The 18,185-nt window shown below is 43.2% G+C and overlaps 1 protein-coding gene across 9 annotated transcripts in view; it reads right to left on the reverse strand.

The window, feature by feature from the left end:
* ptprz1a (protein tyrosine phosphatase receptor type Z1a) overlaps positions 1 to 16,676 on the reverse strand; it is a 50,768-nt gene extending 34,092 nt beyond the window's left edge. For 5 of the 9 annotated variants that reach the window (XM_061772491.1, XM_061772488.1, XM_061772490.1 and 2 more), the window contains exons 1-2: positions 16,408 to 16,673; positions 754 to 816 (exon numbers count right to left, since the gene is read on the reverse strand). In XM_061772491.1, coding sequence (XP_061628475.1) covers positions 754 to 816; positions 16,408 to 16,459 — 115 coding nt within the window. In that variant the 5' untranslated portion in view covers positions 16,460 to 16,673. Of the gene's footprint in view, positions 1 to 753; positions 817 to 16,407 lie in introns of all 9 variants that reach the window. The other 4 variants (XM_061772494.1, XM_061772492.1, XM_061772495.1 and 1 more) reach the window with 3 other exon arrangements.
* Between the last annotated feature and the right edge of the window lie 1,509 nt (positions 16,677 to 18,185).

Here is an 18,185-nt window from a genome sequence, read left to right on the forward strand (position 1 = left end):
ACCCTGCGGAAACGACCGCGATTGGTTGCGGCTCCGTCCTCACGAGCACGATCGACTCAAGCGCGGCTTCTGGGTCAGGACGGATGTTGTTTAGCAGGTCAACGGAGCGCGCGCATCACACGTATCGCTCTTCTCACACACGCGCACACACGTGCGCGGCGTGCCCCGGTCATTGGCGGCTTGGACCAGATCCAGTTTGAGCAAATTAGGAGCACGCAGGGAGGCCGCATTTGTTTTTCGATCATCTGCTTATACGTCGATGGAGGAAACAGAAATGGTGCTGAAATGAGCCTGTTACGTTTGCATCCACTGAAAGTGCAACTGAACTATTCGATGATTTTATCAAGTAATTTTAGTTTATTTGTCAGGATTATTTTATTTATTTATTTGATTTTTTTTAAGGGGGGGGGGGGGCTTCCATAGTTGAAAGCGCATCTCAGCTGATGTTGCTTACTTACACTAACAACATGGCAGCGACCAGAGAGGCGCTAGTTGACAACAGGGATTCGGGCACCATATTGAGCCACTTTTTCTCTCGCGAGTCTTCTTCAAGAAAGCGACTGCTCAACTCTCAACGCAATTTATTTACTTTCACAACAGCTGCAGTTGAAATCAAAAGTTGTTTTGACTATTGTAATTGCATGTTCGCATTTGACTGCTGTCGCGTTGCCATCGGCGGGGTATCGCAGTCGTGTTTAATTTCCAGACGAGCGTCCGCAAAGTAACAAAGTGGGTCACGCTGAGATTCCTTACCCGCGTACGACCAGTCGATGTCCTCGGTGAACTTGCGCTGGTTCCTGTAAGTGTAACCTCCGACTGGAAGACACAAAGTCACACACACAACCTTAGAAGGACCTCTGAAGATGATGCTTGAATTACCGTCAATTGGAAATCCAGTGAATGTGACACAAAGTGTGGGAAGCAAGCAAAAATAATGGTACGTTCAAGAAAACAAACAAACTAATCAACGTCAAAGTAATTATATTTATTTTTATTTATATTTGTGTGTTTAACCCGGACCCAACAAACCACATTAACTCATTCCCTGCCAGACGTTTTAGAGCATTTGTACTGACCTTTTAAAACCCAAAGAATATTGTGCTCTGGGACAATATAAGCACTGAACCTACCAAACAAAAAAAAAAAAAAAAAACAAAAGAGATGTTTCACCAGAAAAAAAAAAAAAAAATTCCTACTCTACTTGGTAGTTTAATTTCCCAAGAAATTTGAAGACAAATATCAAAATCTTAAAGTAAACCATAAAGTGGACAGGCAGCTAGCAGAGGGAGGCCAGAATAGAAGTCATGTGCTCCCTCTTACGTGTTCCGGTTAAGAGGCGAGCGGCAGCATATTGAGCCAAGTGGAGACGTACGGGGCTGACTCCAAAATAGCGAGCACGACACTAATCTCGCCGACACGTGACGAAGGCAGGGATTACTGTTTCAAAACGCTGCTGTTTAAGAAAAGGAAAGTCACAATCGAAGATTAAATTACAAAAATAACCCCAGTTAACATAAAATGCTGTTTTTAAATGGTGATTTTATTTATTAAGGGGGGGGGGGGGGGGTTCAAAGCTACCTGGCCCTGTGTGAAAAAGTAATGGCAGCAGACTATCCAATGAAAGATGCATTTTGTGCTAGCTAGCTAGCTAACTAACTACAAGTCGCAATTGTGCCAGAAAACCACCGATGCGAACGAAGGCGCTCAGGTTCTTGTATAAAACCGAAGGTCTGTGGCACATTTTGCGACCTTTCATCAGGGTACCAAGTACAAGCGGCGTGGTATCGAAATGGGTGGCGCTCCACACGCTGCGTGTCGATTGGTCACTTCTAGGATAGGAAGAAGACAAAAATAGGCAAATATGATGCTGTTTGGATCTTTAATCCTGCTAAAAATGCTGAGATTAAAGTTCTTGATGGTCCGCAACCGAGGCAAATCCAAAGTCAGCAGAGAACTTTCTAAGGGTTTCTTTTGAAGAAAACTGACCAAGCACCAAATGCAACCAAGTTGAGGTCACGAATCACCGCCCGCTGCTTTCCCATGATGCATTGGGTGCCCATACAGAGAGAAGGATTAGGATCCCTGCAGAAAGAAGCAATAAAAGAAACAATAAAGGCCGGCAGGAAGCCACCACGCTTTGGTTGCGGTATTCACTTCGCCATTGAACAGGTTTGTTTGCATGGCAACAACCAAGTTAACATGAGTGTAATGTACATGCCAGGCCACTAGTTGGTGATGTCATTTCGCAAATAACTATTAGAAACATGCACACAAATTGTTTGTCCTCTGGATTTATCCCCCCAATTTCTTGGGTCCTCCATCATCATTATAAGTTTCACATATTTCTGAACACCATAGTTTTTAGATATTATTATTTTTGAAATATTATTCCCCGGCTCCAAAATGCTGTTGTCACGTACAAACAAACGGTGAAAACTACATGGTTTCCTGTTGAAAAGGTCTTGTGTAAATAGCCCACAAGTCAACTTTGGAGGTTGAGGACCACCTGGTGGCAATAATTATCAGGATGTATACAGTGTAGCACCAATCGAGGGACCCAAAGAGTCCTGACAATAACTGATGGGGGGATTCAAATGTATCTATACAGTTTACACAGCAGTGGACTGCCAGAAGCACTTCTGATCCAGTCAGTGATCAGCAAATTAAGTTTCCGGTTCGGCCTGGTCCACAGAGAAGGATTTTTCAAATCTTGTTTGCGTGTGTGGGTGTCTGTGTGAACACCACACAAACAGAGATTCTGTACCACCACTGTTCTAGAATCTAGTCCACCAAGACCGAAATGTGTGTTTGCGTCCTTTGTTGTTGAAATGGTGCTGACTCCCACACTTTTTTCCTCATTTTGTTTTCCCCCCCCACACAATACATTGTTGTTTTCGTCCCCATGGTAACGGGTGTATCCAGTCACATTGACCGGCGACACATTTTCCCGTCCCACCTCTGCAACAGTTTTTGACTTGACCAGGTAAAGCCCAGTGATCGTAAAAGACGGGATACGGTGTTGCCGGTGTCTGACCGAGATACGACAAGATTGGATGGCAGTAGTCCGACGTAGTGCAATCGTGAAAGACCAAATTTGTCTTGTAGTCTGATCCAGGCTTTAAGCGTCTGATCAATGATCAATGATCAATATTGTACCCATGAAGAGACTGTGAGGACTTGACTTATGACTTGCTTAACTCAAGTAATGACTTGCCTCAATTTGCTCGAAATTTAGTGGAGACTCAACTCGACTTGCTTGGTTTTTGTCACAGTACCTTAGGATTTCCTTGAAACTTTGAAGACTTGAGACTTATGACTTCCTCAGCAGGATCACTCCGACACTAGGTGGTCTCCAGAGGGGCGGACCGGCCTTGTAAAAGATGGGAACTCTCTGGTTTGATTGTTTGATCCTCGTATTTACATGAACAGAGAGCCGCAGCGACACACAGCAGGCCGCCGTGACTCTTTTATTTAATGATGATTGCGAGCTGCTGTCCCGTGGAAGCTTTCAGTCGACTCCAAGTTGTCTGCTTCCTCTCCAGTTCCCAAACGATCCGGTTGTACTACTCCGCGTGTGCCCTCCTTTTAACAGAGGTGGGAATCAGTCAAGTCACAAGTAATTGTCAAGTTTTCACGTTCAAGTTTCCAGCAAGTTACTCGGGCAGAATGTTTAATGGACCCTGAGTTCAGTTCACTGCCACCATACGGCATTCGTATCTAAAGGCACCACTGTCCTTGAGTGGTCTGGACACGTAATGCGCCAGGACTTCATCTGTGATGTCACTGGGCTCTACAGACCCCTCGCTACGCTGACAACATTAGAATTGGCGAGGTTGTAAGGGGACGTGGCCTGGGAGTGGGCTAATCCTCTTATTCAGCCAGCGACGGCAGCAGGGGGGCGGCGGGACCTCCACGGACCGGCTGCACGGTCGCCGAGCCAAACTCTGTGGAATCCATTACACTCTTTCACTCAGTGTGTACCAGCCCCCCCCCCCCCAATCTCGGGTCTGGCCTAAAGAAAGTGGATTTACATCCCGCTTCTTTATCACCGATGTCATGTAAAACCACAAGATTCACATGGAAAACACCTAATTCTGGTCGCACAGGACAAGCAAAAGGAAGATAAACAATTCAGTGGCTAGTGTGAGATGCTAACATGGAAGTGTACATGTTTGCTCAGTGCTCCTTGTCAATCATCACAGACAGACGGACTCAAACGCATCACGCCAGCCCCCAAGGTACAAATGAAAATGTTGCTGTCAAGCCCATTGCAACAAAACAAAACAAAAGCAGGAAATAGGAACCTAGCAAAATAAAAGCAGTACTAAAATTGAACACAAACATCACGGACAAACCGAATCAAAGTCCTTTGTTTACAAAAAGCTACTTGATATGTTGCGAGCGGGAGGTATAAATTCAACAAACGGGAAGTTGAAAGATTCATTTATTTACAAAAGGCTGCTCAGTATATACGGGGTGAGGACGCTATCCAAACATCGCCAGTTGAGGCAAAACATGACGTAGATAAAAGCAGTGCTGGTATTCACATACAATCTCAATCAAAGTTGCTCCTTTGTTTACAAAAAGCTGCTTAACGTAATGGCTTAGAGTCAAGTCAAGGCCATGGCAGTGGAACAGAAACAGGATGTACTGTAGATGGTTAATGGACTGCACCTATATAGCGCTTTAGCTACACGTCACACGTGAACGTTCACACATTCATACGCCGAATGGGCGGCTGCTGCCATGCAAGGCGCTGCCAGGCCCACTGGCATAGGAAAAGTCAAATTCAAAACACCCATCAGAGACAATCCAAATCAAAGTTTGTCATTTGTTTACAAAAAGCTGCTTGGACGAAGGTGCTATCAAAGCAATGTCGATGGAACAAAATTGACTTGATGTCTTGCCATTGAAGGGGCGTGAGGGTCGAGGTTGAGGCGGGGGGAAAACTCTGGCGGCAGAGTTTTGGTCAGAAGCAAATCTCAAGTCTTAAGTTTCAAGCACGTGCCAAGTTAGGAAGCAAATCAAGTCAATCCAACTGAGTCGAGGCGGTTCCTCTGTTGTGTACCATCGTTGCCCAAAGTGCTTTTTCCCCCCCCACATTCAGCTGCCGCCATGCCCGCCGGGAGCAATTCAGGGTTCAGTGTCTTGCCCAAGGACACTTTGACAGCAGACAGTCGGAGCTGGGATTTGAACCTTTGTTCCTCGGATCAGCGGACTACCCGCTCTACGAAAAGAGCCACGGCTGCCCACCCCACTGTAAGTTCAAACCACATTTTCACCCAGTAACGCAACGGATGACCATTGTAATGTACTGCCGCCGTGTGGTTCCGTGTCATTAGCTGCTCTCCGACACGCTCATACGTCAATGTTTGCAGCTGAGCGTATGCTTAACACATTTGTTCCTTACGAACGCACAACTTGAAGTGGAGACTCGACTTGCTCGGTTGTTGCCGCAGCAACTTGGGACTTCAGTTGAAGTTGAAGCCTTGAGACGTACTCCCACGTCCGATATGAACAAATGTGTGCAGCTTCACCGCAGCGCATGCCAACCCTACAAACACCGCTGCTTTCCTGCCCTAGGCGTCTCTGATCAATACGTAACCCGTAAACAAAGCTGACTAGACGGTTTACAACTCCTCCCGCAGCCAAAACACCCTCTGCCAACCCAACATGCGCCAGCTCGTGATTCACCGCCGCTGCTTTTTTACACAGCGCAAGACCTCGGACGGCATTCAAAAGTCCGCCGGAGGAGCGTAAAAATCCAGTGCCGCCGTAAAGCTGCCACCCATCGATCAGACGCCCTCGTCTCTTCTCTATAAATGGACATGAAGCCCAGCGCTGCGGCCGCCCTAAAAAGGAGGCCCGAGGAGGATTTCACCAGGAATGTCTTCTCCGTACAGGAAAAAAACAGGAGAGGGATCAACTCGATGATGTTGAAGTTTGTGGAGCTTCTTCACCTTTACTGGACATCGTTGTCATTACTTGTCCGAGGCTGTTGTCACATAAACACGTTCAAAAACTGAAGTCGTTGCTTGTCAAAAGGTGCCTTCGCACTCTTTACTGGAAGGCTGGCCACGTTTCATTTTTAAAACACACAGATAGTAGACATAAATCGTTATTTTCTTTTTCCAGGGCCGATACATATACTGGTTGTTAGTAGTCAAGGAGGCCGATAACTGATATTTGGAGCCGATATTCATTTGCAAGGCAAGGCAAATTCAACAATATTTCAAGCCAAATTGAATTTATTTCTAGTGCGCATTTCATACGCACAAAGGAACTCAATGTGCTTCACGAGATTAAAAGCATTTCAAAACAAAGAGCAAAAGAAAAAAACAAAGTACAGAAAAGTAAAAGACGTCTTAAATGCATTTAAGAAACAGACTAAAATTACAAAAAACGGGAATATATTAGCCTCAAAATTTCAAATGATACAAACACCAACGGTCACTGATGGTGTAGTAGGTACACTCGGCAGCGTGGGTTCAGTTCCCACTCAGTGACGGTGTGGATGTGAGTGCGAACGGTCGTCCGTGTCTATATGTGCCCTGCGACTGACTGGCGACCGGTTCGGGGTGTAGTCCGCCTGTCGGCCAAAGTCAGCTGGGAAAGGCTCCGGCGCCCCGCGACCCTAACCGGGATAAGTGGTGTTGAAAATGGATGGACAAACTCCAACGCTTCATTTACCGTAATTTCTGGTGTATAATGCACACCCATGTATAATACGCACCCCCAAAGTTGACCTCAAAATTCTGGAAAACCATTCTACCGATGTATAATGCATTTTTACAATGCATGATTTGACTTCTACCCATATGATCAAAACAAAGTATTATCTGTATTTTGTTAGGTTTTTTTCAAAGAATTATTCTGAAGTTAAGCACTTTATTCGAACACGTAATACTTTATTTTTATTTACTTGCTCTTACTTTGAAATTCACAGCCCTACTTTTATTTAGTAAATGAGTAAACACACAGTTGTGCTCATATGTTTGATTACCCAGGCAGAATTTGTAAGATGGGTACAATTCTTGAAAGAAAACATGAAGGGCCAGGCGAAACACATTTAATTTTATTTTAACGAGATTCAAATTAAACTGTCAAGCGTTTCAGAAAAACATTATCATCAAAGAACACATAACCATGAATAAATTAATGATGGTTGATGTTCAGTCATCAGTCGTATTTAAAAAAAAACAATATTTCACAAATTCTGCCGGGGTATGTAAACGTAAGAGCACAACTGTACATATATGCAGTCATACGTACCCCTGTCATATTGGAGTGAAAGTGTAACCTCTAGGTGGCGGTGACATATTATAATTAAAGTGTACACTTTACTCATAACTTCTAGGTGGCAGTGGCATTTTGGAATGAAAGTGTACAGCCTTTTCATAACCACTAGATGGCGGCATACATTTATAAAATGGGAAAGTTGTTTTCATTTTCCCCTATACCTATGTATAATGCGCATCATTGACTTGGGGGGTTGTAGTTAGTTAGCTAGCTAGCTAGCACAAATTTTCTTGGGGGGGGGGGGGGGGAATTCGCATTATACGCGAGAAATTACGGTCAGTGCCTTTAGGCATATGTTCATCAACAGCTGAAAAAAAAAACGAATAAGCGGGAGATCAGGTTAAAAAACGAATAAATGAGGGGTTCTGCAAGGTTCCCCAAGAAGCATTGCAACTATGCGGGGATCCATTGTATAGGCCTTTAGGTCGGAGTTTACGTGTTTGTGAGAAACATAAGCACTTCCTAAAACATTAAAACTGGAAAAAAAAGTCATTAAAAAATCATTAAAACATATATTACAAGGAACAACATGTACACAGTGTCGAGTACTACTGTGCATTACTATATGTTTAAGTGTTTAAAAGGTGTTTAAGAGTATAGAAAGTGTTTATGAGAGTATGGTAGAGGTTAGTAGGAGTGTAAGGAACATTAATAAGAGTCTGGGGAGGTTCATCTTGCTTTAAAATATGTATAAATAATCCCCAAAATTATGTGGTCGACACTTCACGGATTTCACCTACTGTAGGTCAGGTTTTTATGCTAAGTTAGTTTTTTTCCCATCTGATTTTCTTCCTAAATCAGTTACATTTTTGTGAAATTATGATAATAATAACATTAAATATAATTAAACCATTTGGCCATAGTTCAAAAAGTTGACCTAATTGCGCAAAACCAATGTGATATTTGGATTCAGCACATCAAAATTGTCCTAATCAGCGAACAAAATCTGAGACAATAAATTTGTCGCCTCACGTCTCTTGACGTCAACGTTCCGAGCTCCGAGCTCCAGAAGTTGTTACGCCGCCGTATCGGGACCCCTGTCTCACTGGCGGGGACTTCGCCGAGACCGTTCAGTCGACTCCGGAACCCAGGAGACCGAAATATTGCTCGCGTTCTCACCAGGGAAATCTCTAGTATATACCGTATAAACTGCTGTCAATCAAGAACAGACACGCCCCTCTTCAGCTGGCACAAATTAGTTGCCCCGTCTCCTCAGTTACTGTCAATCAAATGTCTTTGACTGAAGACATACTAAACAGACAAACATTGGACTGATCGCCAGTTCACGTAAAGGGCAAAGGAAGGAAAAACAAGGAAGGGAGAATGTCAGTAAGGATGCAAAGAAGGTAGGACAGACCGAAGGATGGAAGGAAGGAGGGATGTAGGAAGGAAGGACAGAAGGATGTTTTCATTTTGTCCAAAAAGACGGTTATTTCAGCAATAGGGCCAACCGATTAATCGGCTGGCCGATTTAATCGGCCGACATTAGTCGCGAAGATCAGCAAATTTTTCACCCTTTTTTTTTTTTTTTTTTTTTTTTTACACATTAACACATTATAACATAGGAGGAAGATGATGGCATTCAAACAAACGTTTTCTCTGTGTTGGCAGATTAATGGGTTATCGGAATTGGCATCCTTATGGAATAATATATATATAGGGAGCTGCTAATAGTTTTCCTTCCCCCCCTCCCGACAGGCAGCAGGCGTCCATCGCACGACTCTTTACCACGGCAACATTTAGCGACGGCACCTTGGGGAAGCGCGACCTCGTTGAAATGAGCCAATGATGGATCTGCCGCCACTTTGTCCTTCTTTCACCTTGACACACTTGCGCTCCCTCGTTATCGAGTCCCCCGACGAGGGCCGACTCTCTCTCGTCACTTTTGTCATGTCTTTTTTTTTTTTTTAAAGATACGTTAACAAGGATCTAAAAGCTCATTTTTCCAGGCCATTATGGTGATTAATGAGCTCCGCCAAGGACATTTGTGGTGCTTTTAGGCCAGTTGTTTCTCAGGTTTCCACTAAACCTGTACTCGCTTGAGGCACAGGGAAAAAAAACAACAACACATTTTTCTTGTACCTACTTATCATTATTATTGACATTTTCCGACATTTTGCAATGAATAATGCAATGATATGTAGAGGCAAAATAGGATCCTTGTTGGCCTTTGTTTTTTGGAATGAAATGTTTTTTTGTTGTTGTTGTTGAGACTCCGCCACTTGGGTCCTCCACTTTTTGCCTTGCCTTCAAAAACGTGACACAAGCATTTCCGCTACTCACACTTTAGACAATTACTTCATCTTGAATGAAGCTAACATGAAAACAAGTCATTGGAATGTAGGAGCAGATTCCCAGACTCGAACCCGGAACCTCCGAACTGCGATGCCGACGCGCTAACAACAAGGCCTCCGCGGCGCCGCCCGTGTTTTCAAAAACGTTTTGCGTCGTCTGTTTTCCCCGAGTTGTGACCCGATGTCGTCGTCGCGACAATTGAAGCTCACAATTGTGGCCGCGCACAAAAGAAGGCCATCCGCATAAGAGGATCAGCGCGGCGGCTCCACTGTAAAACGTAAATGTTGCGGCCCACGGGGTCCCGGACCTTTTGTGTGGCTCGCATCTGTCTCCAGCGCCCCCACGCTCGCCACTCAGCATCCCCCCCCCCCCCCCCCCACACACACACTTTCCTGTATGTGTGGAGTCGTTCCATTGAGTGTTTGGAGCATCCCGGGTGGAAGGAGGAGCCAACACTCACTCAAAAGGAAGAAAAGTGGACGACAACTCCAATGACTCTCCACCAGCTTCTACATGGGGGGGGCGGCACTTGTTCTCTCCTGCAATTACCCCCCCACACACACTAATGTAGGAGTTCTCAAACTTTGGGGTCCGGGAGACGTTTTTTTTTTCCCCCAGGGACCCTCCTCATAATTGTAACGCCAATTAAACATACCTATTACCCGTGCCCCCCCAGTATAATCACAATGTAACATGAACAAGTTCACATTTTGTTGAGAAAAAAAAGTTGGAATATCATCCCAAAAAATCGTATATTCAGAGAAAAAAATGTATCTTTTATGCGACAACAACAACAAAGACAGATTTTGCCAGGGTAAAAATTCATAATCTAACGAGAATAAAGACTTCATTTTAAGGGGAAAAAAAATGTTGTTAACTTTGCAACTTTCCCCAACTTTTTATATAATAATGGAAATAAACATAACGACAATGCGTACCCTACGATGTCATAGGAATAAAAAACGTTGGCTATTTTCCAATAAAAACGAATCCTTTACAGGGGAGACATTTTGGAGACAAACTAAACATAAAACAAAGAAAATTCCATCTTGTCTATTTACAACAACCACATAACATTGCCTTAGCTTCTGCTAGCTAAATGCTAACACCTAATTGAAAAGGCAAATTGAATGTGCGAGGAGGGAGAAATGACGGAAGGAGGTGTCAAAGGAGGAAAGAAAACAAGCGTTTAAGAGGAGCTGCAAGAAAAGAAGCAGAAGAGAAGGAATGACGAAGGACACAAGTTTCTTACCGCAAGCATTCGTCTTGAAATGACTTTTCCGTGACAACCAATAGCGTTCTTGCTGGCTCACATTCATTATAATCGTTAACGCATTTCTTTAAAACGCAAGCAAAAGGGAAAATACAGCGGACCCACGCTATTGGTGGGGGGGGAAAGGACCGCCGACGGTCAAAATCCGCGCTTAATTGACGTCCATTAATATTAATATATATTTATATTTCATGTAAATTTGACGCGCCACCGACGAGAATGTTGTTAAAGACCCTCCCAAATTGGATTTAAAAAAATTGCCAAAGACCTGTATATAAAATGGGGCTCGCCCCACTCAACTCTCAGCTGTCAATCAAATAGCACTTCTGCAACTTGGAAAATGGATGCTACTTCGTCTAGCATTTAGCCTTTGCTGGTTTGAATATACCCCGCTGGGTGGTCGCAGGGCCTTTCCACCCCACGACAACGAGGCGCTCTAAAACGCCCACGTTTGGCCGAAGCCCCGGTCCATGCGTTGGCTGTCAGACTTGGGAAAAACAAACAAACAAACAAACAGCTTTTCTCTCCGTGACACGCGTGCACTAACGGCTGACAACGAGGCGCTCTAAAGCCGCCACGGCAGCGGATTATCCAAAAGGGAGACACATTTTCAGAGTGCGGGCATAGCTCGCCAGGTAACTGCAAGAGGCGGCTGCAGCGGAGATGCGAACAAAGGCGCTCTGGCTTTTCTATCGTGGCGGCGGATCGAAAAGTGCCTCACCGGGCGCTGTTTTAGCCACGCCCCCCAAAATTCAGGAGAAGGGAAATGTTTAATGCTATATCTACATAGTTCTCAGTCTTTGCACACGTTTCCAGCAATTATCTTCAAACGTAGAATGTGCTGAAGTCACATGACAGGGTCTTCAACAGTAACATCAAATGCAAAAAAAAATAATAATAAGAATGATCAAGCTGAATAAAAATACTGAAATGTGGAAATAGTGTCAACATCTTTCTCATGTTTCAACGAGCAACTCATGGAGCCGCTACAGTGGACTGCCGCTGAGAAAGTCAATGAAGTAGTTACACTACAATGACACTTTCAACAAGGTCACTTGTAATTGTGACCAAACACATTTCCAAAGTCGTCATTGTTGGCTCTTGGACAGGAAGTGAGCAGCTGTGCCCAACACAAGCTGTCAGTCTGTCAAAAGGGAAAAAAAAGAAAAAGAAAGATGTGCTTGTTAACGTACGTAAACCAATGGATTTGTTGCGCGTCGAGGCCTCTAACCCGAATAAATTTCGCCTCCTCCCGCCACTGTGACACTCTGGTTTTTTGTCTGTGTGACGGCGTCCTCGGGACAAATGGGGCTGCCGTCATGCTTAAATAACCCCCACCCAACCTACTTGCTTGCCCCCCCCCCCCCCCCCTCCCCATCCCCCGCGTGGAACTCCCTTTTTTTCTCGCACCCCCCCCTCCTGTGCCCTCAGTCCGCTACTGTTACTAAACCGCTCTCCGCTGTGACATCATCCGGGCTCGAGGCGCTTCGATTGTCCTCGGCTCAGACCGAACCATTGGTTTCACCCTCACCTCGCCTTTCAGTTGCCCCAAAACGTCCTAGCTCGTCCTTAATACCAACTCGCACACTTCTTGCGCAACGGTAAAGACATAAACAGTGCATAAATGATCACAACTATTTGTTCGAGCCGTTACTTCGTCATACAATCGTAATAACGGTAAAGACGTGCAATCATTTTCGCACATGCACAAATTCATTCATATTGATCCATATCCGACATATAACATTTGCATTTACGTATTTTGCTGTCTGCTATTGTGTAAATGCAAAATGGCTGCCACATCCCAGATCCCAGTGGTGGACTTGAACGACATCCCGAAGCTCCCTCCGGCTTGAGCGACATGTGAGGCTGCACGATATTGGAAATAAAGGACATTTCAACTCCTCATTCCAAAAAGAATTCCAAATTTCAAACTATGTTCACCGGTCCAACAATGAAGTCGCTCATCGTTCTTTTTTTGTTTTCAATATGTCGCTGACAGCGGCCGGTTCAGGGCGTAGCCCGCCTCTCGCCCGAAGATCGCTGGGGTGTAGTGACCCGTGTGAGGAAAAGCGGTTCGGGAAAAGGGATGAATGAACGGGTGGATGTTGCCGACAGGCTGTTCCGCCTTAGTCCTGCGAGTTCGGCAGCCGAGCGCATTTGAGACCCAAACCGCCTCCTCCCCGCTTCGTCGTAGTAGACAACCAAATGCTCATTCAAGCGGCAATATTCATGAGTCCATTCAGACGGACAGGTCAGACACGACGGTGGGAAAAGTACATTCTTTGACTTTTACATGATCAAGATGTCCGAGGATCATTTAGATGTTTTCCTGAGATTGCTCGGTTCAAACATATTGATTCATTGCTTAAATCCATTTAATTCATTAAATAATGGGTTACTTTTTCATTTTGAATAAGAAAGTAAAATAGCTTACTTTTTTTTAAAATTCATTTTATTCATTTATGTGTTGAATATTACAATCGAATTTTAAATAATACAATTAAAAACTGAAACGGAACTATTAATATTTAAATAAACTCTTCAATATTTTACTTTTTTCATTTATTCTATTTTGGGGGTTCAATTATTTCATACAAAATTAAATTAATAACATTTCACATACCAATTTATTTTACAGCATTATTTTGAATATTTTGCATATTTACATGTCTTTTTAGTTTGTATTTTTTAATGAATGTAATCTCCATTTCTTGTAAATCATACAATTAAACAAAGTAAAGATTTTACAAACACCAATTTATTTTATTAAAAGATTTTTATTATTTGAGAAAAATGGTGACATATTTACGTGCACTTTTAGTTTGTGTTATTTAATTCATGTATCGCCATTTATTGTAAACAACACATTAAAGCAAAGTAAACATTTTACATGTACAGTTCATTTACCAATTTATTTGTTAAATGATTGGTCAATAAAATTTTGTTATTTGAGAAAAAATGTTGCGTATTTACATGTATTTTTAGTTTGCATTTTTTCATTCATGTATCTCCATTTGTTTTAAATAATACAATAAAATGAAGATTTTACATACAAAGTACATTTACCATTTTCCTAAATAACCGCTTAATTGCATTTTATTATTTGAATCATCTTTTGCATACTTGAAATTTATTTTCTTTTTTATTCGTTTACCTCATGTAATAATTGATTACTTCATTGATTGTTAAAAAATACAAATAAAACAGTAAAATGAATACATTTTCCTCCCACCTAAAAACATGTTTGCTTCACTGAAAACAAATAAATATACACACACACACACACACACACACACATACTCAAACAGCATCCTGGTGCGTGTTTTGGTGTGTGACAACACGTCTACACGGCGCAGACATTTTAATCTCCTTACGATTATGCTTACACACACACACACGATTATGTATGTGATACACCAGCACAACATTCGATCAAATAGAGACTTCGAGCAATTTTTTGCCATTGAATTGAATCGATATAATCGGCCGATATTAGCCCTTTTCAATAGACTTTATATCGATTTTATCGGCTTGATCGGTATCGGCCGATAATTCGCATTTTATGCCGATCGGTTTTAATATCATAATGACGTCATTGATGGGCTCCGCAAAAGGCATTTAGTCCGCGTCGCCATCGTGTACAGTATATTTGTATTCAAAAGCTAGTTTATTTTTAGCCTCGTTGCATGTCTTTTGACAAAATACTGTAAATAGCTGACCACCAATAAAGTTATTTCAAAACAAAAACATGGCGGCGGCGTGGGACAGAAAAAACGTATTTCAGACAACAACAAATTTGCTCTTTCGGGATTGCACTGTCAGACTACTGCAATAAAATCTCGGATTCCGATACCAGCGCTTTTTTTTCCCGTTTTTTTTTTCTGATCGCTGGGCTTCATCTTGTCAACTCAAATGCGACCGGATACTCGCGTTACCGTGGCGACGACAACAATAATGGATCGCGCCGTGTGTTTATACGGACAAAATTGGGGAAAAAACGTGTGTTGGTGGTCACCGGTGCTCGGGAAAGGAGACGACGTTCGTTTAATTCTCGCTTGAGGTACGTTCACGTACTTTGAATACGAGGCAAGCAACAAAACGTTACGTAGCCTAGCACGCTACTGCTAGCGCGAACGGTTGCAAGCGAACACGCCGGCGTTCTGTCGAATCGTGCTCTAAAGTTTCGGTGTGTGTGAAGTCATTTCATTACAATAAAGTCATTTAATTACAGTAAGTTAGCACCCATTATTTCTGTCATTATTTTCCGACTGAGCAGTGATTTCCAACCTTTATGGAGCCAACGAACATATTTTACAATTGGAAAATCTCACAGCACGCCAACAAACGAAAATGGCATTATTGAATGGAATATAATTTTTGGAGCAAAATTAAGTACACAGGTATATATAGTAAATGAAAAGGTCATTTAAATCGACACATTCCTCCATCTCGTGATCGCTTATCGGTTTTTCAACTCGCTGAATGGCCCCCAAAATCCTGATCGCGTAAAGCCCACTTTTCAAATCTGCAAATATAATGACATACCAACAAACATTTTTTTTAAATTCAGAAAAATCAGCAAAAAAAAAATAAAAAATTGCTGATTTTGGCATCTTTTTTCTTCTGTAAAAGAGAGAGAGAGAATTGTAAAAGAGTCAAATGTTCTGCCTCTAATTCCAATCTTTCTTCTTGTAAATTTGAAGGGACCAAATAATAAGTTCTTTTTTGATTTATATATATATATTTTTTAATTAATCAATTATCGGAATTTTATCCTGCCAAATATCGGAATCGGCATCGGCCTCAAAAAATCCCGATCACTCGAGCCCTCGTTATAACCCTCGAAGCAGCGGGTAATTTCAACACAAATGGTCCAGCACCACATGTAGACAGACGGTATCGCAATACTCACACGCATACTGTATATTCTTGATCCTCTGCGAAGAACGACCGATCTTCCAGCAGCTAACTGAGCAGTATATGTCTCATATACTGTATGAATCACACAGAAGCAGTTAGAACTGGATCAGAACCACTTGAAGCAGAAAAACGATTTGAGAAAGCACCAGAACCGACCACCCTTCGGACCCGAACCGCTTTGAGAATTGCCCCAGAACCAGCGGAACCGACTTCAATCAGACCCAATTTACAATTGAGCACCTTGGACCAGAACTTTTTCGAAACGACCGGCGCGCGACCACTTTTAGGAATGCACTCGGCCGATTTGGATCAGAACCACTCGGCCCTGGAAAAAAAAAAAAAAAAAAAAGAGATCCTGCATTTTGGGTTGCACGTGAGTCGAATGTGGAAAAGTGACTTCGCTGCATTTTGCACTTTTCCTCGGAAAACATTCAAATGAATCGTGTGCAACTGATGGAAATGTTCAAATGAAGGCTTGGCAAATGTTTGACTTTTTTAAAAATGTTTTTTTGTTTTTTTTTAATCTTGTTCATAGACCAGAGACTCTCTTGAGAGGTTTTTCACATTCACCTTTTGTGATGTTTGTTGTTGTTTTGAAAAGAGAAGTCACGTCTGACCTTGTTGCAGCGTCAAGAGGATGTGCAGCAGCGCGGCGCGGCTCGCGTCCATGTCTGGGGCTCGAACGGGGATCCGAGAGCGGAACGGAGCGAGCTTCCTCCCTCACAGCGGCGCATCCATCACCGTCGCTCCCGGCTGCGTCCGCCGATCGCGATGCGCCTCTTCCTCTTTTCTTTCTTTTTCTTTCTTTCTTTCTCTTTCTCTGAGGACATGCACAACATGAAAGCCCTGCGCTCGTCTCTTTCCTCTTTATGTGTCGGGGACGCGCACGCACGCACGCACGCCCCGCCCCCCACTTGACACACGCACCTTGCGCTCCAGTCTACATATTGGACATCGCTCAGACCACTGGCGTTTTTTTCTTTTTCATCATAATTTCATTGATTTTAGTATAATAATTTATTATAATTCCTACATATAATAATAATAATAACAATAATAATTCTATAGAACGATAAATGACAGTAATAATGGAGGAATTCTTAAGCAATCCTTTATTGCAGGGACAAGTCCATATGAGTCATTTTCATATCGTTTGATCAATAACGGCAAGTAGCGCTTCTCCTCACCCGGGTCGCGGGCGTGCCGGAGCCTATCCCAGCTATCTTGGGGCGCCAGCCAATCGCAGGCCGCATGCAAAAAAAAAACTTCGAGTCATCAACTTTTTTTTGGGGGGGGGGGGGGGGGATGTGGGAAGAAACCAGAGCACCCGGAGAAAACCCACACAGGCACGGGGGGAGGACATGCAAACGCCACACAGGCGGGACCGGGATTTGAACCCGCAAGCTCACAACTGCGAGGCGGATGTGCTAACCGCTATTTATGGATGTATGTTTTTTATGTATTTAGATATTTATCACAGATTTTTTTGTGTGTGTATTTATCGATTTTTTTTTCAATATTTGTTGGTGTACTTATGGATGTCTATTTTGATGTATTATTGGTGTACTCAATCATGTATTTCAGTATATTCTATATGTATTTGTGGAGGTATTTGTTGTTCCTCCGAGCGCTGGTTGATGCCCAAAAGTGGTTTTCAACTTTTCCTCTTTCAGCGTCCAAAGATATTCGAAGTTGACAATGAACGAGCCGACTGGCTTCTCGAATACATTTGCATAATTTACGATGGATTATCTCTAATTTATGCAAAACTGCTTTCCACTTGTTAGCGTCAATGTTCGCAAGGGTGGCGGTGGCGATGGTGGGACGGGGGGGGCAGATAAACTTTAAAAAGTTTGAGGAGACGTGGCCACGGCCAGCTTTTATTTTTGAAAAATGCTTCTCGCTCGCTCAAGTCTTTTCTCCTCAAGCTCCGCCCACTAGATCACGCATGAGCGGCGCTGTGGTTACCACGGCCACGCCAGAGAAGCGGTTGCCACGGTGACATCTCGACGCCCCGTTGACGCTGTCGCACGATGTGGTTTTTACGTAGTCAACGATAAAGACGAACAAGAAACAAATATTTCCAAGGATTGTAAAATGACTAGCTAATTGCTAATATGCTAATTTTAGCCTAGATGTTAGCACACGCACATATGCGCGTACAGTACAGTACAGTACATAAGCATGCACACACACAGACACATACACGGAAGTACACGTCCACATTCACAGACACACACATGAACATGCACTCTCAAACACTCATGCACACACACAGAAACACTGACATACGCATTTACATGTACACACAGACATGCACCACACTCATACCTTTGCACACAAACACACGCACGCGCACATACAGTACATATGAGCACACAAACACACACACAAG

This window comes from Phyllopteryx taeniolatus, chromosome 5 (assembly GCF_024500385.1).
Source record: "Phyllopteryx taeniolatus isolate TA_2022b chromosome 5, UOR_Ptae_1.2, whole genome shotgun sequence".
Taxonomy (NCBI): Eukaryota; Metazoa; Chordata; class Actinopteri; order Syngnathiformes; family Syngnathidae; genus Phyllopteryx; species Phyllopteryx taeniolatus.